The sequence below is a fragment of the Melitaea cinxia genome, chromosome 15 (assembly GCF_905220565.1).
Source record: "Melitaea cinxia chromosome 15, ilMelCinx1.1, whole genome shotgun sequence".
Taxonomy (NCBI): Eukaryota; Metazoa; Arthropoda; class Insecta; order Lepidoptera; family Nymphalidae; genus Melitaea; species Melitaea cinxia.
Genome location: NC_059408.1, coordinates 10,359,108 through 10,386,732, shown reverse-complemented (window position 1 = coordinate 10,386,732; position 27,625 = coordinate 10,359,108). Strand labels below are relative to the sequence as shown.

Sequence of the window (27,625 nt, the reverse complement as noted above, 5' to 3'; positions counted from 1 at the left end):
TGGGTCTATCTTAAAAATCTAGTATTAAAATAAGAACAACGGTAATTAGAAAAGTTTTTAACCAAGGCTACGGTAATTATATACTCACGTGCTTCATTGGCGGTACACTAACATGAGAGTCATACAACTGCTGATGGACCTCGGCACATACTGAGGAGACGCGATGCGTACGGTAGTAATGTGCCAAATACTTTTATTTAGGGATGTGCACTCGAGAACAGCAGATGTTACGGTAATTAGAAGTTTCCATTGGACATACGATTACTTCATAATAATTATTTGTAGACTGGTTCTATTGAGTTGATATTTTGTTATGCGATACACGCTGCTTAATATCGTTTAAAACGTTGAATGGATCAAAGTAAATCTATACGCTATAAAAATTACAAGCAAGTTTTAAGATTAAATTGGTGTGCGGACACGCCACGGTAATTAGAGAACAGAGGTTTTTTGAACATAAGTTAAATTAATTTCGTCTTAATTACTTAAAACAGAAGCCAATATTTCTTTTACAGCTAGGTACGGATGCTATCTAAAATATATAAAAAAGTGCATGATTGAATATGATGATATTACGGTTTAAACAAGCCCGGATACGAAAAATTTGCTAATCGGAGAATGGCCGTTAAGATATTTGTTACATTTAGGGTGGAGTTCACCGACTATCATTTAAACAATGTTTAAGTAATCAGCCGATGAATTCCTAAACATCGGTTATACACCCGGTCAAGTATTCACTGTTCACCACGAATATTTTAACCGTGGTTACTAAATCAGGCAATCACCATACGCTCAGAGTGAATGAACCACTAATGAACGAATGCTATAAGTCTACTCATTAGGGAAGTCACATAGTTTTATTTAGTCGACACGAGTTTTGGTGACATCTATAGTTAGTAGCATAAAATAAAACGCTTTCAACTTGAGAAGTTCGAAAACGCATTGGAAACTGTTACGTTAGAATGTAGTGTCCAATTTGGATAGGTAATAACCTCACGGCGATGTCATTGTCAAATATTTTTTATTATTATTTCTATGCACGTGCTTACATTCTCTGTGTTGATTATTATTTTGTTTTGTTGTTTAATTTTTAAATTACGGTTTACTTGAAAAATGGCAGCTTTAAAAAAGAGAACAAACAATTTTTCAAGTGATGAAAAGCGTATTTTAACGGAGTTAGTGTTAAAATACCAAAATGTAGTTGAAAATAAGCGCACCGATGCCACCACAAATTCCACTAAGTTGCAAGGGTGGATCCGTCTAGCAGAGGATTTGTCATAGAACCCATACAGTCTTAAAATGTTGCTGGGAAAATATTAAAAGGCAGACCAAAAAAGACCGAGCAGACAAGAAGAAAAAGCTATTTATGACTGGTATGTACAATAACAATTCACGTCTTATATTAGGTACCGACTTATCATTAAGGATATTACATATCATGCTTTTTTGTATGTTTGTGTATTGTAGGTGGTGGAAAACCGCCAACACCACCACCATCTAATACCGAGTCTACAATAGTTGAGGCTATATTAGGACCAGCACTAAAGGGAATCCCAAGTGATTTTGACACCGACAGTGCTACATTCAGTGTAAGTACTTAGTTTTATCCAATATTGTGTGTTCAAGTCTGATAATTTCCCACTATTTGAGTTCCCACATGATTGTCAAATTCTGCATATAAAATTGTTGTATTTTTTAATAATAAATAAATATCTTACAACATACACACACGGTCGTTTGTTCCTATGGTAAGCAACTTAATGCTTGTGTTACAAGTAATAGCCGACTGTTATAACTATATATTTTTTATATATATAAATATACATAGAAATAATACATATATAAATATATTAAAACAAATATTACACCCATTTTGACAAATAAATAATGTATTAACAGGAAATTATAGAAGTAAACACAACGGATCAGAATGAAAAAGTTCATGTAATAGAAGGCGACTCTGATTATGCAGACATATTAAAAGAGGATAATGTGAGTTGAAAATATATATAAGTTGTAATATTTTACTATTGTATTGTACTCACATGTTTTCAATTCTAACTTGTTTTTAAATTTTTCTTACAGGAAAACATTGCAAAGAGTTTATTGAAAGAAAAGAATGTAAGTTGACTCTAAGTTTATTAGAAATGAATCATCATACCATTATATACATACATACATTATATACATTATAGTACAGTAGTCTTTCATGCAGTCCCAGTGCTAAAATAATAATAGCAACCAGATGAAGTCTAATTTTTGTTCATTTACTAATAATTAGAATTTGTGACAGTGATTAATTTTGGTATTTTTTGTGTGCAGGACAGTGATAATGATACCTGGAACTCATGGACTCCAAAGAATCTAAAAACACCAGTATCAAGTAATCTTAAAGTATCTAGACAAAGTGAAGAAAGCTACTTAAAAAGAAGAAGACCTAAAATTAATTGCTTGAGTGATGAATTGGTAAAAGAAAAAATTAAATTAATAAAAATATTACAAGAAAATGCTGAGAAGGAAGCCCAAATTAGATTGGCTATTTTGAAGGAACAATTAAAGCAAGAAGAAATAAAGACCCAAAAGGTTATGAATAGTTAGTTATTTTTTTAGGTGTTATACCTACATGTATATTGTATTGATAATAAAAATGTTCAGGGATAAGGACAAAAATTATTTTATTTGTTGGTATTATATTTTATTTATTTGTTGTTACATAAATTACATACTTTTAAACAAGACTTTGGTAATAATTTGTTATTAATGATCTCCTGCTGGGATTTAAATCTCTAACATTATTATCTATAGAACGCTGTATTCTTCCCTGGTGTAATATTTCTTCCCATGGTGCTGGCAAGTCTAAACTCAGGTCGTCTAAAGGCATTTGATCTCCTCTCATTTGTAGGATGTTGTGTAATACACCAGTAGCTACTATAATAGGTGGCGCATTTTTCAAGTTTACCCTAATTCCTAGGGCTAACACTGGAAAGCGCCTTTTCCAAATTCCAAATAACCTTTCAACTGGGTTACGTGTCCTGATTTGGGATTCATTATATAAAAATTCTGCTGATGTAGAAACTCTATCTAATGGCATCATCAAATAATTTCTGTTCATGTACCCACTGTCTGCAACAAGTACTGAATCACCATACATTCCCAATTCAAACATAGCATGTCTTCTAGATGCACTGAATATTCGTTCATCATGAGTACTTCCTGGCCACCTAACAACTAGGTCTGTTAATAACAATTGGGCATTACATATAGCTTGCACATTAATTGACATATAGCCTTTTCTATTTCTGAAGGTTTCTGCATGGCTTCCTCCTGGTGATATTATCTTTATATGAGTGCAATCCAATGCACCTACAACTTTTGGAAATCTGGCTATATTGTAAAATTCTAGTTGGGTTTTTCTAATATCTGTATCAGTATGTGGAAACTTGATGTAATCACGACTCAGGGAGGCTATTGCTGCAGTTACTCGGTGGATGACACGATTAGCTGTTGGTCGACTGACTCCAGAAAAATCACCCATGGTCAGTTGATGACATCCAGTTGCATAGTACCTCAAAGTCAATAGTAACTGATTTATAGGTGCCAGGGAATTATTCCTACAATAAAGTAAAAGATTAATTAAATATTTAAACATTTTAATATCTAAAATTGGAAATTTATGAGTAAATATTAAAAAACCGCATTTGTTCAATTATTTCCAACTATTTGTTAAATGCACACATTGCATTTTTTAATGACTAGCTTATGCGATATTGAACTTAAGACTTAATAACAAACAACATAATAAATATTATTCTATGTGAGGCTGTGAGTTGATAGAACTTACACACAATTTTACCCCTTTTTTAATAAAGGTTGTTTATAAATAATAGTGGTTACTTACTTATCGTTCGGGAATTCTAATTTATTTTCTATTAGTTGAAGTACGTTCAGTGCAGAAGGTTTTGACAAACGGAATCTAGTTTTAAATGATTCCTCATCGTATTCTTCGTAATAATTACGACGCATTTGAAATACTCTAGGTCGCCTTGTTTTGGTCTCTATATCTTCTAGATTTTCAAGAAGGCCTAAGTAGTGATCTTGATAGTTATCAATTAGTACATTAAAATTGAAAACTGACTGCATGTTTATCTATTAACAAAAACTTTAAACTAATAACGTAATGTTGCAACTGTTGTAAAATCACAATCTGTTGAGCAGATGTCCGAATATGACATTAATGGACGGTTAAACAATGCTGTAGAGCTCGGTTATAGTAATCAGCTGTTTAAGGGCTCTAAACACTGGTTAACGTATGGTGAACATTAAAAATGATTTAATCAGTTGTTTAAATGATAAACAGCCGTTTTAAAAGTCGGTGAACTCCACCCTTAGTTGCAAACAACATTTGCGTAGTGACTAGTGAGGTACAGGTAAGAAGTGGGACAATTAATATGATGTACAAAACGACAAATTATTACATTGTACATTAAAACAATAATGAGAATAATTGTGTTTGCTGGCAAAAGAAAATAAACGGACTTCAATTACATCGACAAGTAATACAACGTAGGTAGACGAACAAATAGTCAAGTAAATACGCATTATCAAAGATTACTCTAAAAGTTGTAATCAAATCTCGATAAGATTTAAATGTGACCACATGATAAACATCGGCTTTCGATTAAATTAAAAATCATCAAAATCGGTACACCCAGTAAAAAGCTACGCGGATTTTAGAGGGTTTTCCTCGATTTCCTGGGATCCCATCATCACTTAAGATATCTACTTTGAACCAAAAAAAAAGAATTATCAAAATCGGTTCATAAACGACGAAGTTATCCCCATACATGTTATATAAATTTATACAGGATGGCCGATCATTTGACGTCATAAAAAAAAATTTAGGTCCGGTATGTTGTGGGGTATCCGAATCACCCCCATGTATGTTACGCGATTTTTTATAGTTTAGGAGTTATGAATTTTCCAGTTCCAGTTCCAGAAACAATACACATTCTATACCGTCGAAAAAAACGACAAATTTTACTTGCAATAACAATGGGCTGAAAGAATAAGAAACTATATTGCTATCTCCCTCACTCTCGGTGGCAAAGAGGCCGATCGCAACCGATCAAAGCTAGTTCGTTAGTTACTGATCTCAGTTGTGCTCACATTGTGTTTACTGCTACTTGTGTCACCATTCGTTATTTCATTGCTGCTGAAGGTGGCCACGTTGAACATTTATTATAAATTTTAAAAATATTAAATGATTGTAACATTATGATCTCGTTCTTACTTAAAAGCCTAAAACTTTTCTTATCCAACCAACAAAATAGGTTTCCAGCATTTTCTAATCATTAATTAGCCTTAGGAATGATAAAAAAATTTTTTTAATCAATAGGCTAATTTTAAGAATTCTCCACCTTGCTGTCTTTGAAGACCGATTTTAGCCAAATTTTCCATATTAAGTACGGCTTTTTTATTATTATTATGAAAGCTGAGAGTCTGGCGCATTTTTACGACTAACTAAGAAATCATAAGGTCACCTGTTTAGATTTTTAATTTAAAGTTGAAAATTTAAGTCCTAATTCACGGAACGTAGATTTTTGACTTTAGGCCAACATTTTCATAACTTTCATCAAAGCGACGAAGCTGATTATTTTATGCATAAAAGTATAACTTATGCGAATTCAGTTGCAAAAAATAAAACCCTAAAAAAATTTTTGCTTTTTTTTTTAGAAATTTTTTAAGATGGTCAAGTCGAAATTTCTCATAAAATCGAAAAAAATTCATAACTCCTAAACTATAAAAAATCGCGTAACATACATGGGGGTGATTCGGATACCCCACAACATACCGGACCTAAATTTTTTTTATGACGTCAAGTGATCGGCCACCCTGTATATGAAGATACATAAGATAATAAGAACATACATAATATATATACGGTTGAATTGAGTAAACTGCTCCTTTTTTGAAGTTGGTTAAAAAAAATTAAATTGGATTGCTTCTAATTCGCTTTTAGGTATAGACATTAAGATACAGATTTTAAATCTGTCTAGATTTTTTTTATTAACGTTTTTATTGTTTTACCTTGGAATCAGGCCACCTATTCTACTTCAAGGAAGGAAGCATCGCAATCGCAGGGTGGTGTATGTTTTCTGGTCTACAAGGTTCTCCGTAATAGTGTGGATAGTGGATCTATAGCATCTCGACCCGGTTAGTCTACTTTGTACTGAAATTGAGCAAGAGATACTCTCTCAAGGTGATCATCATAATCACCATCATCATCATTTCAGCCTATCACAGTCCACTGCTGGACATAGGCCTCCAGAAGTTCACACCATTTTTGGCGTGAACTCATGTGTTTTGGCCATAGTCACCACGCTGGGCAGGTGGGTTGGTGACCGCAGGGCTGACTTTGTCGCACCGAAGACGCTGCTGCCCGTCTTCGGCCTGTGTATTTCAAAACCAGCAGTTGGATGGTTAACTCGCCATTGGTCGGCTTTTATGTTCCAAGGTTGTAGTGGAACTGTTTTATCCCTTAGTCGCTTCTTACGACACCCACGGGAAGATAGGGGGTGACTATATTCTTTAATGCCATGCCACAAAACATGTCAAGGTGATACAAAGGATAAAAAAATAGGTACATATAATATATTTCTTTGTATAATAAACCAAATTAATTTCTTTATTTTTATGAGATTATATTGATAGTAACGTAAATATCTTAAATATTTATTTAGGTTTATGGAAAAGGTAAATCTTTAATTTCAACCTAAACACCTAAAACTGTATCTTGTCCTAAGGGACATGAAAGAGACGCATACAGGAAACGCAGTATATAGACATAATTATTACGCAGAATCAGCGCACCGATTTGTAGCCACATGTTTCGCAATTATTTCACATTACCTACATTCAAATGTGGAGTAAGTTGGAGTAAGGTCCATCTAATATATCACTAAAAATGAATATTGCTAAGCGCATAACTCAAGAATGGCTCGACCAATTCGGCTAATTTGTTTTTTTGTATGTTCCTTAATGACCACGGAAGGTTTAAATATAAAAAAGTAAAAAAAAGTAATTTCTACTATTAATTTTTGACAGAACGTCAGGGCAGCTAGTAAATAATAATAATTTAAAAGAAAGCAAAACAAGACACAAAATTAAAGATTGCTATAATTATAGTTGATCTATACTAATATTATGAAGAGGAAAGATTGATGTTTGTTTACATTGAAAAGGCTCCGAAAAACGGATTTGAAAAATTCTTTCAATGTTGGGAAGCTACACTATCTGCGAGTGACATAGACTATTATTATATGGTCAAAAAATTTTTTTTGAATTTTTTGTAAAATACCCGTGCGAAGCTGGGGCGGAATGCTAGTATTTAATATTTTCGATCACACATCCAACATTGTAATTCCTCTGGCCTCTTTCTCCGTGTGAGATTAAGACTATAAGACACTAAAAATATATGAAAGTTTTGAAACTTTCATAGTCAACTAACACTTAGACATAAATAACAATCTCTCATACAGACAGATTGTTATCTCATCTTCATCAGACATAAATAAAAAACTCTCGAATGAGCAAACGACAAGCATGATATTATAGATAGGGATAATTTTAATTGCACATCAAAAATTTATCACCTAGCAATATGCGTTCATAAATTAAATCATTTTTCGCTTCAGCCTGTAATATCCCACTACTGGGCATAGGCCTCTTTCCCCATGTAGGAGAAGGATCAGAGCATAACCCACCACGCTGCTCCAATGCGGGTTGGCGGATATATTCCCTACTATGAGTAACGATCGCTATCAGGTGTACATGATAACAACCAGGACCGACGGCTTAACGTGCTCTCCGAGGCACGGTGGGGAGACCCACAAGGTCGGCACAAACACCCAGACCACGGCAAACGCCTGTATGGCCAATACAAATGTTTGTCATGTGCGGGGATCGAATCCGCAACCGCCAGCACAACAGGTACAATCCATGGCTGTAACCGCTGCGCCAACGCGGCGTCCACATTCATCATTTTTACACCAAATTTATTATTGAATAGTAAGTATAAACTAATTTACTATTTTATAAAAGTAACATTACAAATATTGCAAAACAACATCAATGCATGTGCAGTGCCCACTGAGCATTACCCAGCAGTGGACTGTTACAGGCTTAATCGTAATACTACAAGTATCTAGTTAAAGACGTCTAGCATCAAATGAATGCCTTTTTAGTTAATATTGTTTTTGTTGTAAAACTTTGCGCACGCTTGAGTTAGGGATTAAGCCGGATTGTGGCGGCGAGGAGATCCCGGGGGGAGTCTCCTACGTGGGAGGAGCTCACACGCATGCAGAGGCTGGCACAGGACACCCTGTTGCGGCGGTGGACGGAGGACTTGGCTTCGCCAGTCCCCGGGCAGTGGACGGTGGACGCAGTGAAGCCGGTCCTCCGGAAGTGGGTGAGGCGGCGGTTCGGGCCGCTGACCTTCCGTCTGGTGCAGGTGCTTTCCGGACATGGGTGCTTCGGTAAGTACCTGCACCAAATCGCGAGACGGGAGGCGACTCCAGCCTGCCACGAGTGTGGAGCGCCAGAAGATACGGCGCTCCACACGCTGGAGGCGTGCGCCACTTGGGAACCGCAGCGGCGCACGCTTTCAGCGGTTCTCGGACGGGATCTCTCGCTGCCGAGTGTCGTAAAGGCCATGCTTGACAGCGAGAGATCGTGGCAGGCGGTGGTCTCCTTCTGCGAAGAGGTAATGACGCAGAAGGAGACCGCGGAGCGGGCCAGAGAGGAAGACGCCTCTGCTGGCCCACTCCGGCGCAGACGTACGGGGGCAAGGAGAAGGCGGTTTGCCCACCTCCTCCCCCCTTCGTAATAGTGGGGTCGGCGGCCGATAGTCGGGGGACTTCGGCCGGCCGGACGACACGACCCCATACGTCTGAGGGGTGGCCTTGTTGTGAGCGAGGTCACCCCACCATCATGCCGGGGCCCAGAAGCTTTGTCCGGGCCCACCGCTGAGGCGAGGTGGCGAATGCTAGCGCGACCCCTCTCGCCCCACCCAGGCGGATGACTGCTCACACGTGGTGGTTTTTAGTCAGTAGGAGTCTGACATAACCCTCTGGCGCCCCCGCGCTGGAGGGTATCCATGATGGATTTTCCCCACGTAAAAAAAAAAAAAAAAAAAAAAAAAAAAAAAAAAAAAAAAAAAAAAAAAAAAAAAAAAAAAGGGATTAAGCCGGAGATTGCGTGACGAGAGCGTTTCGAAAAGTGTGATCGGGCGAGACGAACGGAAGTTGAGAGGGCGATATAAGATAATTAAGACGGAAAGAGAGAGAGTTACGTTTCGTTAGTTTTACTTCAGATGATTCGTTTTTTTTTTTTGTGTTGACGTTAATAATAATTAATAAACAATTTCATAATCCTTGTATGTATGGTAATAAAAAATTATACAATTAAATATGTTATATTACCGAAATTTTCAGGAGCAAGATTAATATTTGTTAATACTATATAATTCTGAATAAACTAAAAGATTTCACAATCAAATAATATAACGAATACAATCAATGGACAAATAGCTTGATGTTTAGTTTAGCCAAAGGCATGTAATTAGGTAGTTGGCATGTTTCCGAGTAGGTAAGCCAGTGGGGTTGCGTTACATGCATCTGCTGAAACAAAACAATTGTGTGAACGCGCCGGACAATGCGGGGTGACATTTCTATGACCACACTACCGCTCTAATTAGGATATATCTACTAATTAGGAAAAGGAGCTATAGAAATAGTATAAAGATAACAAAAAAAAATGGCTGACTTAGGTACTGATTACTGAAATTATAGCCTATAAGGGCCCTATTGCTGGTCAAATCTATTTTAGAAAAAGGTTTGGAAGTTAATCTTCTACACTACTTGACTACGCGTGCTAGCATCTTTACAACATTCCCGATTTTATTATCAAATTATGTTAGCTTTTTTGATGATATGTTGCTGATTTCACTCAACTTATATAAAACGCACTTATAACACAGTGACCTTGATTGGATTTTTTCAAGAATAGTATAACAGTGAGAACTACGAAGTGTACACATTGGTTGGTGTTAATAGATGTCTCTACAAGGATTGTTAAAGATTTATTTACCACCCTTATTGAAAGTGAGAAGACGTAACGATCAAAAATTAATATTTGTACAATCACAGATAATCGGTTCGAATATAAATGTTTGTGTAAAGAATTCATCAACATTTCATAACAACGGAAATGCAACCACCTGCAATTACAAATTAAGTATATAAATAATTATATTTATTTATTTAAATTCTTTATTGTACAATAAAAACAGTAATACAAATGTGTACAAAAGGCGGGCTTAACGCTAATCCATTTTCTACCAGCCAACCTTGGTCCGGCAAAAGAGTATAGTGTGTAGGTGTAATTAAAATTAAAAAAAAACAAATAATATAATATAACATTACATATCATAACATAATACTAATAATATAATAATATTAAATAATACAATAAAGCATAACATATATAATTTAATAAGTAGTAGTAAGTAGTATAATATAATTAACTATCTATGAAATGAATAAAAAAAGATTCTATTATTTTTAGTTATTTGTGTCTATGATTTATTATTTTATACTAGTACTAGCTGACTCGGTAAACGTTGTCTTGCCGCTAAACGCTATTTAAAAATGGGTTTGTATGTATTTTTCAACGCCAAACCATAATAAAATAAAAAATAAATAATTTATCTAAAAATGAAAAAAAATTAGTGGTGGACTACCCTTAACATTTAGGGGGATGAAAAATAGATGTTGTTCGATTCTCAGACCTACCCAATATGCACACAAAATTTCATGAAAATCGGTCGAGCCGTTTCGTAGGAGTTTAACTACAAACACCGCGACACGAAAATTTTATATATTAGATTTTAATAAATAGAAGTAACCAAACTAGATTGTCCCTGAAAAATACGAGCAATGGAGTACGCATTGGAGCGTCGTCGGCTTCGAGAGAGAGCAACACACATGGGACGCATCTGTGCTCGCTCGCTGGAGGTGTACCCTGAAATCCGTAGCTATAGTCCTGTACGAGTTTCACACGTACTTACAAAATAAATATCAAAATAATACTTTATATGAATTTTGATATTCATTTTGTTTTGTTTATTATGATTGTTTTATCCGTGCTAAAGGGTTTTTAATTATTTTAAAAATATTTCTATTGAATTATGAGTATGAAATGTAAATCTATTTAAAAATACTCGCTTAGAATTGTGGATTGACTGATTCAGACTGTAACCCACATCATTAGACTGTAACACATAGTTCTCTGGTTCGAAGCTTAATCCACAATACTGCTCCACTGAGGTTTGGCGGATAATTATGTTCTTAAACGTCTGAATGAATTAATTGTAATTGAATAAAAAATAGTTTTTATTTTTGTAATATCCATGGCTAAGCCGGTTAGTACACAAATAGCAAAAAAAAGATATCGTTTGCAAGCAATGAATACAAATATTACAATCGAGACTTTTTACTACATTTGTAAGTCTTAAATTTTTGTAAGTTTAAAAATAAAAGTTTTGTTTAAATTGTCGAAAGTTCACCAGATGTTAAATAGTACTTGTTTAAATATGAAAGTTGCGAACACAGAACAATAGTTGCTTATCAATGTAACCGAACAGGTAATAGGTTTAGTCTATAGATCGGGCACACGTGTGACGTACTTTTTTTCCACAGCTGCCGAAGGCTCGCAGATGTTTTATGGCACTGAACATTTCCAAGACATTTTATTATTCATTACAATATTGCCGTTTAGAACCTAATCTTCGTTTTTATTATGAAACAATGGTCACCTCGGTCATTATTTTTGGCATATTGCTCGCAGATGTGAAATAAGTTTACGTGGGAACCACCTTTTTTCGTACTTTAGAAGTATGCACCAAGGTAGAATTTACAAGAAATGTTACGAATATAAAATTTCGTTTACGAAAAACCACATAACATTTGAATAATATACGACATTAATATTATTTAAATATTCAAATATTTGTTTTTGGTTATAGCTACACACTACAGATATTAAATTATTTCTAACTAGCTGCCCGGAGATACTTTTTTATGTCAAAAGTTGATAGTATTTTTTTTAAAGTAGGTATTAAAACCTTCCGTGGCCTTTAAGGAACATGCAAAAAAATAAATTACCCAATTGGTCGAGCCATTCTCGAGTTATGCACTTAGCAACATTCATTTTTATTTATAGGTATATAGATTATCCGTTAGTTTCGAAAGTTACGGTTACGGATATTAGATTTCAAACGAAATTTTTATATAAGAACAAATGTTATGTACATAGCATATATTTCGAAATTTTACAATATTATACATATTTATTACTTGAGTCTCATTCAATTCAATTCACAACCTAAGTCTTAAGAACTAAATATTTGCAGATAGTTATAATATAAACCACATCCGCGTGGAATGCTTAAGAATGCTGGCTGGTCTGCCTGAGATCTGCCGATTCTTTGGGCAAAAAATTCACCAACCCTCTTATCACAATTGGAGGCAATAAGACAAAGAATAATCGCTTTAAAAAAATTAGCACTGCTACTGCAAGGTTCAAGTGTTTCAACTGCAAACGGCACAATTATGTAGTTTGGAATTAGTGACGAATATTTGTGCCAAGCTATATTCCGGAGTCTGCCGGAGTATGGCGACGTACGGGGCCCCGGTTTGGGCGGATTGTCTTACTGCGAGAAATAAGGCCACCTCGGGCAAAGGAAATGGTATATGTAGATGGTTTAGGTGTACAGTTTTACCTAAACATATACAATATATTTAGACAAATAAATAATGTAAAAAAATTAAAATAACGTATGTGTACGTACGTGGCATATATAAATGGAAAATTGAAATAGACATAGACACATAGACGATAGTTAACGAATTATTGTGATAAGATTCAAAGTGAGGACAGGAGATAATATATGACTAGATTAAAATTGAAGGAAATTGTGTTTTACAGACTTCTTGATCGGAAGGGATTCAACGCGTCTGATGGGCAAAGGTAGGTAGTTCCAAAGCCGAGCAGCTTGGACAGTAAATGATTTAGTATAGAAAGTAGTGGAGTGGGGAGAAATTTTAAGAAGTAAACTATCACCGGAGCGAAGGCTTCGCTCATGAGACTCGGTGAGATACTTAAAACGTTCACGTAGATAAGAAGGAGTAGCAGGATTAAATAGTATACAATATAACAAAATAAGTAGGTATGTGAGTATTCCTGCGAAGGCGAACTGGGAGACATTTGAGTTTTTTGCGAAAATCAGAGATGTGATCATATTTGCGTAGGCCAAATATGAAACGGATACATAAATTCTGAATGCGCTCAAGCTTATTAGGTTGTTCCTTAGTAATGTCAAGATAAGTAGTGTCAGCATAATCAAGCATAGATAAGAGAATGCTATGTGCAAGCGCAATTTTGATGGAAGTAGGAAGAAAATTCTGCAGCCTGCGCAGTGATCCTACAGTTGAAAAACTTTTTGACTTAATTCAGACATCTGTGGACACCAAGAGAGATTTTGATCCAATATAATACCCAAGTTAGTCACTTTATCGCTGTATGGAATTTCAACGCCATCAAAAATTATTGGAGGTAGTTGTGATTTATTAATGCGAGAAATAAATTTAGAGCATCCTATTATAATTGCCTGCGTTTTCCCTGGATTGACCGTTAAATCAAAGGATTTACTTAAATTAGCAACTTATAATAAATCACCATTGATAATAGAGACACTTCGTGGTAATTCTTCAATAGTACAGTGTGTGTAGATTTAGAGATCGTCAGCATAAAGATGGTAGAGAGAAGATATAACTTTGCTAATGGAATTGATGGAGATAGAAAATAAGAGAGGGAAAGCACGCCACCTTGCGGTACGCCAGCACTGACCGCACTCAAATTAAAAAAGGAGTCGTTAACCCTGACTCGTTGTCAGCGGTCTCGCAAGTAATTTTGAAACCACTCAGTCACCTCAGGAGATATGTTAAGAGTATACAAAGTATCTGACAGTAAGTCAAAGTCCACGGTATTAAATGCATTATTATGTAAAATCCAACAGCGCCAACACCGTGACTCCTTGGTTGTTCATATTCGACCTGATATCATCAGTTATTTTAATTAACGCAGTAGTCGTACTATGTCCAGGACAAAAGCCGGATTGGAAGGGATTCAGGAGATTATGATTTAGAAGGAAATTGCTAAGCTGCTGATCTACAAAATGCTCAAGAACTTTGGAAAGAAATGGAATGATGGAAATGGGACGATATTCAGATAAAGAACACGAAGTACTTTTTTTAGGTAGAGGAATATTGTCAGCATCTTTCCACAAAGAAAAGAAAAGAGTTAGTTGAGATGGAAAAATTAAAAATAAATGTGATAACTGGACATAGAATATCAATTAGGGCGATAATCTTGTTGCGACTAATGTTGTCCGATCCAACAGAATTAAATTTAATTGCGAGAATGCTACTCTTAACATCACATTCGGAAAACTGGCTAAACAAGACAGTAGGAACATCAAGAGTTATCGTCGTAGAGAGTTGATTTTTTATACGTAACTTAGTTGCGTCATCTATGACAACAGAAGAAGAAAAATGGAGGTTCAAAGAATTGAGATCTAAATGTTGGGAACTAATTTGACGTGAACTTAATTTGGCGCTACTTAATGCGCCTCCAGTAACGCCCCTGTGCCCGTGTCGGGCCGGGATGGAAACCTGGTCCTGCTAGACATGGCGTCGTCGGGATTGTTCAGAGGTGTTGTTGTTGTTGTTAGGCACGGGCTGTTTTCCGCAACTCGACGTCTTCAAGCGCCTATTTTGCGTAACTGGCTGTGGACACTATTCGTGCCAGACTAGCTCCTTAAGGAAGTCTAGCAGACCCTTCACGTTGCCGACGACTTCCTGGAGCGACCTCGGTGTCCCGAGGTGTAGTGCCCCGTAGTTCGCCACACTACCGCATTCCAGCAGGATATGTGAGGCCGTTTCTTCTTCCTCCATGCACGCTCTGCATAGGGGGCTGTCTATATAACACCTAAATTGTGTAAGTTTTTGTCAAGCAAGGCAATCCGGTAAGAGTCCCGACCAGTACGCTCTCCCATAACCGCGAAGTTTGCGGGACAATCCTGGGTTGATCCTCGGAAGAGCTTTCTTGGTCTGCCTGCAGGTTTGTCCAATATTCCTGGTGCATTATATTGGAGTTCTGTCGCAGCTGGCTGCGCAACCATCCGAAAGGCAAAGGCAGAATGGGTTCAGGTCCGTAGACCCTTAACTCCGATCCCTCTCTCGCCAGTCGATCGGCCGCGTCGTTGCCTCGCGATCCACTGTGGCCCTTGATCCAATGAAGGGTAGTGCTGTTTGTTTCACTTACCTTCGTCAGAGCTCGATGGCACTCGTATATTAGCCCTGATGTCATAATGTCGCTCTGCAGGGCTTGCAGGACCGATCTACTATCGGAAAGTATACGGATTGGAAAACCCTGTACCTCTCTAGAATTGATCGCTGTTGTTGCCATTATGATTGTTCAGAGGTGAGCCAAACAGTCCCCATAGAGGAGAAGTCTGGCTTTTTCGCCGAGGCCAGCCTGTCACTGGAGTGCCAACCGAGTGCTGGAGTTGACATACGGTTTAGGACTGCCTGCCCGGGCGTCCTGGATATCACCCGTAAATGGGTTCCCTTGCGATAACAAAAAAATAATTGTGTTTGCTCGCAAAGGAAAAAAAAACCGACTTCAATTACATCGACGAGTAAAACAAGGTAGATCGACGAAAAAATAGTCAAGTAACTACGCGTTATCAAAGATTACTCAAAAAGTAGTTATCAGATCTCGATAAAATTTATATGTTACCACATGATAAACATCAGCTTTCGATTAAATTAAAAATTATCAAAATCGGTACACCCAGTAAAATTTTCCAGCGGATTTTCGAGAGTTTCCCTCGATTTCTCTGGGATTCCATCATCAGATCCTGGTTTCCTTATCATGGTACCAAACTAGGGATATCCCCTTTCCAACAAAAAAAGAATTATCAAAATCGGTAGATCCAATAAAAAGTTATGCGGTATAATACAACGTAGGTCGACGAAAAAAGCGTCAAGTAAAAACGCATTATTAGATATAGCTCGAAAAGTAGTTGTTAGATCTCAAATAAATTTAAATGAGACCAATTGGCACACACCACCTTTGGATTAAAACAAAATTTGTCGAAATCGGTCCACACGGTCAAAAGTTCTGATGTAACATACATAAAAAAAAAAACAGTCGAATTGAGAACCTCCTCCTTTTTTGGAAGTCGGTTAAAAATAACCGGAATAATTGGCGCAAACTTGGGGAGGCCTAGCTACAACAGTGGACTGCGATAAACTGAAGCGATGTTGTACTGTTAGATAGCAAATAGCAGTATTATCTCTAGAAGTGGAAAAGTAAGCATATACATACAAACATTTATCAATATAAATGATCATAAAATGATGGCGGCTAAAACTGTATGGGACTTTACAAACTGTTAGTTGTTCTTTGCTCTAGAATAGTTATATCAATAACACTTTTAAATAAGAAAATTACCACGTGAGTATATTACTGTCGCATTTCGGTTTACTTGTAGGTAATTTTTAGCTGTATTGCATCATATTTTACATTTTATCTACTAATACTATAAATGCGAAAATGTGAGGATGTATGTATGTTTAGTATTCTTTAACGAAAAAACTGCTGGACCGATTTTAATGAAACTCGGTACATAGATAACTGGAGATCTAGAATAACTCGTACGTTTTTTATCCCGACATTCCCACGGGATCAGAGAATGTGCGAATGAAACCGCGTGGCGTAGCTACTTTTTAATAAATTTTAAAAACGTTCATAATAACAGGGCTTGGTACAGTTTAGTACTGAAGTAAAGTAGAGCCAGATTTGTAGAGCCCTCAAAAATCGTTTAACAAGCCTAGTTATCTCAAGCAGGTGTCACTTACAAACGAAACTTGTAAAGTTTGAAAATAAACGGTGGTGTCGTAAAACTCTTAACAAAATAAACTTGCTAGGCGTTAATCTCTTTCTTGGTTAAAACATCTGTACCACTGCTGAAGAGGGAATGACGCATTCTACGTGCACGGTGGATCAAAGTCAAATCATACTCGGATACTAATCATTTTTGCGAAATCTGTTTCGTCATCTACTTATTTTAATGAAATTTCACAATTATATTACAGGTAGACTATATGAAATTGACGAGTTTCCTTTTCATACACATTTTATCTCCATAATAAGTAGGTGATATTTTTAATGAAGTTAAAACGTACAAAATATTGTACGCTTTCTTTAATTAGTTTAAACTAAATTACTTAAAATATGTCACATGAAGTGTAATTACAATTAAACTCTGTAATGTAACAGTATCTTAATTAAAATATTTATTTATTCTTTTAACGAATCCAATGCAATCAAACGTCCAGGTTCCTTTCAATTGTTAAATTTGTCGCAATAAAACTCAGGACGTGAGAAACCGGGAAGGTTTAGATAACGGTAAGAACATTTGAATTTATGAATGGAACAAAAATATTGAAGAGGTTCCCCAAGTGTTCACCAGATGCTGTCAATGTGAGTCATACGTAATTAAAAAGGAATTTTTAGTCTTGCAAAAACATTTGACACTTTTGTATAAAATCCTATGATACCTTTAAACAAAATAGCTCAATATAGAATAGTTATATCTATAGCAGTATACATAGATAGATTGTAGATAAAAATGTATGTACCTATCTAGGTATACCTACCGTAACTGTAAATTAAAAGATAGAAACCCTTCAAAAATTAAACAGTAGGTAATAAACATAGTGTTCGTATTAAACTAATTTTTGGTACAAAAATAAAAAAAAAACTTGTTTTAATAATGTTTACACTTTGATATATTTTCGTATTAAAATCGTTTTTATAAAAAATACTATATGTAGTTACATAATCGAATCAGTTTTAAAATACAGTCCTTATTATATATTACTTCAAAGAAATAAATAAATAAGCTATATAATTCTTTAAAACATTAAAATAAGTTTTGTTATTATAATAATTATTTTTGATACAGAGGAATATTATTATGTACCTATATAATACTTTTTTGACGTAAGATGTTTCTTCCCAAAGCGCACGACGATAGGTAAATTTAGTTTGATTAGTGATTTTAACAGACTTAAAAAAAGGAGGAGGTTCTCAATTCAACTTTATTTTTTTTATGTATGTTACTGGCCTGTCTTGCGGTCCCATTTAAATATGATCGAGATCTGATGACTACTTTATGAGTAATCTGTGATAACGCGTATTTACTTGACTATTTTTTCGTCTACCTACGTTGTATTACTGGTCGATTAAATTGAAGTACGTTTTTTTTTAGTTTGCGAGCAAATATAATTACATATTATAATAAAATTTAGACACGTATAGAAGGATTTTAGCCAGTTTCTAAAAAGTATGAGACAGGTAGCATGATTTTTGGAGACAAAATAATAAATAAACCGTAGCAATAATGCCATAGCATATACGGTTGTTTAAAGATCATTTAAAGAAACAAAATAAATTTTTCAAACATATAAAAAAATGATTCTAAGCTGTTGTCTGGTGTTGTTTCTCACGCCTTAACACAAAGCGGCTTTCTTCTACGGACACCGGCAGTTAATTTACCATTGCAGGGAAACGACGACGCCCACACTATAGTGATTCTTTAAAAAAAATTGTTCTTTATTAGGAAATCGTTATAGTTATATCGCTAATAACTACGAATTTATTCTAAATACAAACAATAAAATTTGGCCAGCAATCGCGATATGATAAAATAAGGCATATTACAAATAGTGTATACTACTAGCTGTGCCCGCGACTTCGTCCCTGTGGAATTTAGCAAAAAAGCTGTTGTTCAGTTCGCAGTTATAAAATAAATAAATTCCTAAAATAAAAGTAGCCAGTGAAAGTTCGGTCAATATCCGTCCAGCCGTTTCGAGATTAGCCGGAACAAACAGACAGACAGACAGACAAAAATTGTTAAAAATGTAATGTAAATTTTGGTATATATGCACAGTGTTATGCATTTAGTAAAAAGCGGTTATTTTAATATTACAAACAGACACTCCAATTTTATTTATTTGTATAAATGTATAGATTATTAAAAAGAGATCTTTTAGATAATTATGTTAATAAAGAATTCATATAGGTAGGTATTTTGTTTTTAAATATAATTTTAAACATCCATGGGCTCTTAAGTGGCTATGCCTTTTTTATTTACATTTTTATTTTCAAAACGTTGAATTATTTTCAACACTGCATGCTCAAATTGCGAACTATAGCTTATTTTCTCTAATTCGATGGTGAGTCCAAAACTGACCGTAAGAGATATATATACCTATATATACATATATATATTTATGTAGGTTAATAATTAAGATAATTTTTTACGACTATGTTTTTTTTTTCATGCTACATGCTCTATGCATTGCTATTTATAACACACTACATGTTTTATACATTACATTAATATTTTTCACATAATTTATGCTCTATAATGTTAATTTACCGCACTGTCGACGGCCACACTCATTTTTCTAAATTAGCGCCCGCTGCCAGCTTTGCGAGCACATCCTCAATAAGCTCGAGGATTTGCCTACGGCTTGCTTCCAGCCCTCCACGAAGCATTCCTTCTTCCTTTCCTTGCCAGTCTTCTGACGAAGTGGCCGATTGCGTCGTCCTTGTCGTCGGTGTACTAGACACAAGTGTTAGGTGGGTGTTAGTGTGTCTAGTCACCGCGACTAGCGCTCATATAGGTATTACTTACTAAATAGTATAATTACATACTATAATTACTAAGCAATTGAAGTTATAACGTAAAAAAAAATAGCTCTGATACAATGGATATAATTCTCAGTTGTACTCCAGTGTATAAAGTAAAAATATGTATTCAATAAGGATGATCCTATTAATATTTCGTCGAGTTCGACGTCACTGCTGCGGTTGGTAATTATTCCCGAAATACCCCAAAAAGTAAATAACCCTTACATGTACAAAAATAATTCAAAACATCTAATAGTGTGTCGAGAATTCGAGATAAGGAACATTTGTGACGGATACTTTTTAAAAATGTTTCCTACGTGAGTTTTCTTTTATTGGATTTTTTTTTTGAGGGTTTAATAAATATTGGATACAAAATGATAATACAACAAGGAAAGTACTAGATCAATAGTTATGAAAAATTAAAGAATTAAGTAAGTACTTCAATTTTGATTTCATTGTTAACAACAAAAATAGATCTTCAAGTTCTGGCACTTTACATGTTAAACTAAATTATCTACCTATGTGTTGGTTAAAGTATTTTGAATGCTTTTTTCCTTAATGGGTCATTCTTAGGTATAGCGTTTGAGTTCGATACTTATACCATACATATTTTATTATTTACTAGGTTTTTAATTTAGTTAAAATACATTTAACAGTGACATCACTTAAGATGTTTAGAAATAACATTGTTACGCTATAGACGTCGCTGGCGCACAGGACTCGCGAGCCCTTGTCAAGTATAGGTGACTACGGCGGTCAAAAGGTTAACAACGATCTTTAAAATAAAGATATACCTACATAAATATGTATGTATATCTTCAATTGTATTAAAGGCAATATAAAATACTTTATTAAACAAAATGATATAGGTATACATATTAAATTGTTTTATGAGTAAATAAGTATAGGTACAAGTTATAAAAATGTAGTAACAACAAAAGATGTAGGAAGTCGGTTAGCTTTAAAATTTGCTTCTTTGAACAACGAGCAAGCACAATTGTACCTACTTACGAACTTAAAACTTTGTACTATTTTTTTTTTTAATTATATTATAGAAACGATGTCAATGCGTCGTGTTTTGAAAGAATGAAATTTGTCTACATTGTTCAATTATTTATGCAACGTAGATAACCTTTATAGAATTGTTTAGATTTACTAAAAGAAAAATAAACCCAATTCTTACTTTAACAAAAACATTAAAGTAAAAATGATAATATTTAATATTTTGCTGTGATACTAAACACATCCATAGAGTTCTTTTAGTATTACCGCCTTACCTTTGATACTGTCCAGACTCCCGTCAGAGCAATCTGTCGAGCGCTAGACAAATATGTATATTAAATATTTATATTATTTGTGTAAAGGCATGATGGTAGCGGGTCTGCCCGTGGGATCGACTTCTTGGTCCGATTACGTCAAGGATATTTTTAGGACCTAATACGAGCGATCGACGGAACGACGAGACGACATAAAAACTTACAAGCAAGGGTGGCGCCGAATTTTGTATGTTTTTTTTTGTGATCGCTTAAAATATCAGCAATATATAGATATTAATAATATTACAAAAATTGTTTAAAGTTTATATTTTAAAATTAATTTTAACGTTTTATAACCGATTGTATAAAAATGTCATTACGTTTGTATACAAAATGACTACGCTTGTAGATAGTTAAGAAAGTTCATTCATGTCGAAATGATGGTCAACGTTGCAGAGATACATTAGTCTGACAGGATCACAGGATGCACATTTACCGATGCGATCAGTTATGGCGACCGAACCGATACCTATAAATCTATGTATAATCAGTAAATACGATTCTGAGATGACGGACAAGATAAACACAAGCCGATCGGGTCGCATATTGCCGTCTCTCTCTGACGCATACAAAGTCGCGGTTGTGTACAGGAGGCGGCGCACTGGGCGGGAGGCGCATCGGAGCCCGCTTAGTGGAAATGGTTATTTTGTTGTATCTTGTCAATGAAGGGACGGGTAGGGGCGGGTCGCTTTTTTCAGTCTGTCACTACGAGCGCTTGCGCTTACACCTTGCGCATGCTACACGACAACTTAAACAGTTTGACGGTTTTCGGACCTCGAACTATGAGTTACGAAAATTGTGATAACAGAGTGCATATTAAGCGTGAGGAAGATCAGGATTGTCTAGACGAGGACCGCTACTACGGGTACGCCCCTGTAGAGGTTAAAAGGGATGCGGAGATGCAGGGCTTCGGGCCATCGTCGCCTACACATCTAATGGATTTAAGCAATGGCTCCGAGAGACCTATTATTCCGCAACCGTGGTCACCGAACCTTGTATTCGACGGAGAAGACAGGGAGTACCAACAGTCCCAATATCCTTCGTACGACCAAATGTACATCGTAGACCAACGACAGAGGCAATTCTCACGGAGTATGTATTTTGAGGATTCGAATTCGCAAGACCGAGTCCCTAGTTATTACGAGTCAAACGAGTTACCTAAACTTGGGGATACTTCGTATCGATCTTCAACAGAAGAGCGCAGTGATGAAAACGAGGAACAAAGGAGAACCAGGAAGCGGTCATCGAAATCATCTCGCAAGAAAACTCAGTCTTTCGAAGAAATGCAAATACAGAGAGTGATGGCTAACGTGCGTGAGCGACAACGAACGCAGAGTTTAAACGAAGCATTTGCAAGTCTGCGTCAAATCATTCCGTCTTTGCCGAGTGACAAGCTGTCGAAAATACAAACACTCCAGTTGGCGACGCAGTACATCGAGTTCTTGTACCAAATTCTATCCAACAGTGAGACTTCATCGAGTAGTGATGTTGGGAGCGACTCTGGAAGTGAGCACGGGAAATATCTCGCTCAAGACAAGTTAAGTTACGCTTTCTCAGTGTGGAGAATGGAGGGCGAGTGGACTAACGGTCAATCGTGATAATGTTTGAATGATAAAATATATGATCTATATTGATCTAAAGACGCTTATTCTATTCCATAATTCTAATATAATAATCATTTATTTGTAAAAAAAATCAATGTAGCTACTTAAGTTTAACGATTAATCCTTAATTATCATAACCAATGTGATACTTTACCAGAATACCGAAGAACTACGGTATTCATTTAAATGATTAATTCGAGATAAGATATTATTAAGTTTTAAATATACAGCTGATTTCCAAATAAAAACTTATAACTGAATTCCAATTATATACAGTTATACGTTAAAAATGATTAATACGAATAAATTTGTGACTTATAAACATCGGTGGCTTTTTATTGAACACCAAACTGTCGGTAGACGGAAAACAAACATGTTAGATCACACCACTTTTAAACACAATTTACTACTCGATGTGAAATAAAAATACGTTTATATTTTAAAATTGATTTATTGTCTACATACATATAGTGTACATTAAAACTTTGATTGGAAGTACTTCAAAATAGTATTCAAAATACATTTATTAAAATTGATTATCTAAATAGCAACTGGCTTACTTTTCTTACTTAATAAGTAAGTACAAAATATCAGAATTTTAGGCGACTCGGTAGAAATAACTTAATAAATTGGTTTTAAAAAACATAACACATAAAATTTATTTATTTATTTATTGCCATAAATATACTACCATAAAATGTCTAACTTGATTTTAAAACTTTTTTTTTTAATTCAAAAAAGCAGTAACCTGAAATTGTTTCTTATTTACTTGTTTGTCAATGAATGAATGATTCCTGGACAAAATTCAAACATTGCAACGTGTATAAAAAAATGAAAACGTCGAATTAAAAAAAATTATCTATGATAATAGAAGGAATTACACTTCTAAAATATATTCGAAAATGTAAATAAGCGTAACTTTTTGCTACAACTTTATTATTTCGTCTAACAATAACAGTTACCTTTTTAATGTCCTAGCTAAGATTGGGAAACACATAAATAAAAAAAGATATTACCTATGTGATTCCAAGAATAACATTGTAGCTTTACGTGAATCTTCGATTTCATATAACCTGCATTGAACAACATAGAACTAATATATATATACAATAATTTTTTGAAACGAGACCAAAGGCCTGTTTCATCGGTTCTAGATAATGCTATATATATCGAAAAAAAAAAAAAAAATGTAGCTATATACCAGTCGGCTGTTACCTATAACACAAGCATTAAGTTGCTTACTTTAACTAAACTTAAACTTGAACAGACGACCGTGTGTGTATTGTGTAGATATTTATTTATTTATTTAAAAAAAATGCTGATTGGCAGATGACGTTATCCAACAGACAAAAAATTTTGATATATCACTTTTTTACCATCGAATTCCACAATATTTATGAAATATTTCTATTCATAACTAATTTGGAGGGTAAACAAATAGAACCGGTGAAACTGATCCTAACAATATATTAAAAAGAATAGTCTAAGAACAATAAGTGTGAAAACATCACAAAAATATACATTTCATTTATATATACAATAATTGTGTTTGCTCGCAAACGAAAAAAAAACCGACTTCAATTACATCGACAAGTAATACAACGTAGATCGACGAAAAAATAGTCAGGCAACTACGCGTTATCAAAGATTACTCAAAAAGTAGTTATCAGATCTCGATAAAATTTATATGTGACCACATGATAAACATCAGCTTTCGATTAAATTAAAAATTATCAAAATCGGTACACCCAGTAAAAAGTTATTACGGATTTTCGAGAGTTTCCCTCGATTCCTCTGGGATCCCATCATCAGATCCTGGTTTCCTTATCACGGTACCAAACTAGAAATATCCCCTTTCCAACAAAAAAAGAATTATCAAAATCGGTACATCCAGTAGAAAGTTATGCGGTATAATACAGCGTAGGTCGACGAAAAAAGCGTCAAGTAAAAACGCATTATTAGATATAACTCGAAAAGTAGTTGTTAGATCTCAAATAAATTTAAATGGGACCAATTGGCACACACCACCTTTCGATTAAAACAAAATTTGTCGAAATCGGTCTACCCAGTCAAAAGTTCTGATGTAACATACATAAAAAAAAAAAAAAAAAAAAAAAAAAAAAAATACAGTCGAATTGAGAACCTCCTCCTTTTTTGGAAGTCGGTTAAAAATAAGATGAATCATCATAATTTATATTTCATTTTCGTATATTTAAAATATTTTAAAGCGTCTTAGTAAGCCAGTCGAGTCGTTGACTTCACGTTCCTATAATCAAGAAACGGTTAGTTTTGATGTTCGTAAAACGAATCGTTATTTGAATATAGGAACCGGGTTTGAAACGATAACATTGTTATACATAATATCAACAATATTCTTATACATTACCTAATATGAATAACATTTCAAGTTAAGGTACGATAAGTTCGCTAGTGTGTATATCCAATTCGTTGATCTGAAACAAAAGACATTTACAATCAATTTATTTTCATGCATATAATAGTTTTAGATCCGACTGTAAAATCAGGCTGTTAAACATTATATTATACAATAATTGTGTTTGCTCGCAAACGAAGAAAAACCGACTTCAATTTCATCGACGAGTAATACAACGTAGATCGACGAAAAAATAGTCAAGTAACTACGCGTTATCAAAGATTACTCAAAAAGTAGTTGTCAGATCTCAATAAAATTTATATGTGACCACATGACAAACATCAGCTTTCGATTAAATTAAAAATCATCAAAATCGGTACACCCCGTAAAAAGTTATTGCGGATTTTCAAGAGTTTCCCTCGATTTCTCTGGGATCCCATCATTAGATAGTGGTTTCCTTATCATGGTACTAAACTAGGGATATCTCCTTTCCAACAAAATAATAATTATCAAAATCGGTCCATCCAGTAGAAAGTTGTGCGGTATAATACAACGTAGGTCCACGAAAGAAGCGTCAAGTAAAAACGCATTATTAGATATAACTCGAAAAGTAGTTGTTAGATCTCAAATAAATTTAAATGGGACCAATTGACACACACCACCTTTCGATTAAAAAAATTGTCGAAATCGGTCCACACAGTGAAAAGTTCTGATGTAATGAGGAGGGATGAACGGTATGCTGGTAAAAGAATGTTAGGGATGAATGTCGAAGGACGAAGAGCGATCGGCAGACCGAAATAGCGATGAATGGATTGTGTGAGTCATTATATGAGAAAGAAAGGAGTAAGCGCTGAAGTGACGAATAAAAGAAAGGAATGGAAGAGGAAAACATGTTGTACCGACCATACATAAGTGGGACAAGGGCAGGAAAATGAGTTATGTTTACCAAATTTGATTTTTGTGATAATAAGGACATAGACACGCAAGGGTTACAAAGGTAAGGGTTTTGGGGTGTAGGGCAGGGGTGAGTACGCTTAAGTGCGCGGCGTTAAGCTATTGGCTTGCCCCTGTCAAGTCTGTCATACGCGTCCTCGTCGCCCTCAGCTCGCCGACGTACGGGCTTGGGGGCGAACCCAATCCTTAGGGCTTAGGTCTTTTGGAGTGGGTCGCACACCCTGGTAATACTGTGGTCGAAACGGGCGCCGCAAATTACCATCTACCCCGGACTGCTGTAGCTAAGTGTGACAGGCCATCTGCCGGGTATAGTAGGTGACCCGGCGGATTCCAACTACAATTGCCTACCTGCGGTAGAGCCTCCGCAGTCGATCGCTGTACGCGCGGATGACGGAGTCCTGGGAGGTTGAGTCGTGCCAGACCAGCCGACAACACGCCCCTTTGGTCCCGAATTCGTGCTAAACAGTAGCCCCTGAGTCTAACCAGCTTGGGGGAAACGGCTATACGTCCCGTCAGAGGGCCGTAGGTGAGGTGGAGGGGGAGAAGCGGAAGGCCATGCTGACGGAGTAAGGATGTGTGGAACAACTGGTAGATCCGAATCCGGTCTACCAGCCACACATAGTACGCGGCCCCCGGGCACGTGCGTCCGAGCTCCCGATGTCGCGCTGTACGCCAACTCTCTTCACCTATATCTGCTGGGTAGTCCTAGTGCTCATGTAGCACTCCCAGTTGCGGGCTCGAAGGAGGGTGGGAAGCTCAGCAGATGAAGATTTTACTTTACAAAACATGGAAACCACAGGATTCAATTTTAAAAACAAAGAGAAACCGGTGGCTTCGGAGGGACATCCCGAAGAAGCCCCCAATAAAACAACTGCAGTGAACGCGTCCGGTGATCCAATCACAGATTTTCCTGTGAGAGGGTCCCACGCCACAGATCAAACAAAACAAGGTAGGAAAGGGGGAAAAGGGAAGGAGACCAAGGGGCAACCCAAGGTTTCTAAACCTGCTCCACCAACATCCACTAAGAAGCAACAATCGAGGCCAGTGGCGGCCCCACGGGGCCCCCTTACCTCATTTACCTCATCTACCTCGGGCCGCCCTGCGATGGTTTCGACGGCCTCTGCCATAGGAGGGAAGGTGGCAGCCACGACACTGGAGGCCCCCCCAACGGTGGCGGAGGCTGGCGAAGCTGTCGCGGGGAGGGGGGCGGCTGTGGATGCTCCACCGGCGCCCACGACCGGCGAAACGAGAGCCGACGCTGAAGCAGATGTGGCGGCATCCAATAACGTGGTTTTGCCCCCGTCGGCTGATGCGGAAGCAATCGCGAATGCTGAGAAGGGGACGTCCGGGGGGGTGACTGCAGCCGCCCTACCAGGACCGGACAAAGGAGGACCATGGACGGTAGTCACCTCCAAAAAATCAAACAGGCCACAACAAACTAAAAAGGCCAACACGAACACTGGAAATACGGAGAAAAGCGAACCAGACAAACG

General features: G+C 36.2%; 3 protein-coding genes across 3 annotated transcripts; 2 read left to right on the top strand and 1 right to left on the bottom strand.

Annotated features, from left to right (window-relative positions):
* Positions 1–1,277: 1,277 nt before the first annotated feature.
* On the top strand, positions 1,278–2,670 carry LOC123660355. The gene is made up of 5 exons (XM_045595451.1): positions 1,278–1,373; positions 1,468–1,589; positions 1,900–1,992; positions 2,086–2,121; positions 2,323–2,670. The coding sequence occupies exons 1-5, from the start codon at positions 1,367–1,369 to the stop codon at positions 2,596–2,598; spliced, it is 534 nt and encodes a 177-aa protein (XP_045451407.1). The 5' UTR covers positions 1,278–1,366; the 3' UTR covers positions 2,599–2,670.
* A 58-nt stretch (positions 2,671–2,728) lies between these two features.
* On the bottom strand, positions 2,729–3,283 carry LOC123660157 (putative nuclease HARBI1). Its single transcript, XM_045595259.1, has one exon. It carries the CDS (start codon positions 3,281–3,283, stop codon positions 2,729–2,731), a length of 555 nt encoding a protein of 184 aa, XP_045451215.1.
* An 18,424-nt stretch (positions 3,284–21,707) lies between these two features.
* On the top strand, positions 21,708–23,128 carry LOC123660133 (protein twist). The gene is given in 3 exon segments (XM_045595236.1): positions 21,708–21,736; positions 21,738–21,849; positions 21,851–23,128. Coding segments are annotated over 3 exon segments (1,089 nt in total). The 3' UTR covers positions 22,799–23,128.
* The last annotated feature ends 4,497 nt before the right edge of the window (positions 23,129–27,625 follow it).

What these genes read in the sequence shown, in the direction of transcription:
- LOC123660355 (XM_045595451.1), top strand. An exon ending in ACATATTAAAAGAGGATAAT is followed by an intron (nt 1,993 to 2,085) that starts GTGAGTTGAAAA and finishes TTTTTCTTACAG; the next exon opens with GAAAACATTGCAAAGAGTTT. An exon ending in GTTTATTGAAAGAAAAGAAT is followed by an intron (nt 2,122 to 2,322) that starts GTAAGTTGACTC and finishes TTTTGTGTGCAG; the next exon opens with GACAGTGATAATGATACCTG.
- LOC123660157 (XM_045595259.1), bottom strand. Translation starts at nt 3,283, where the DNA reads ATGTCAATTAATGTGCAAGCTATATGTAATGCCCAATTGTTATTAACA.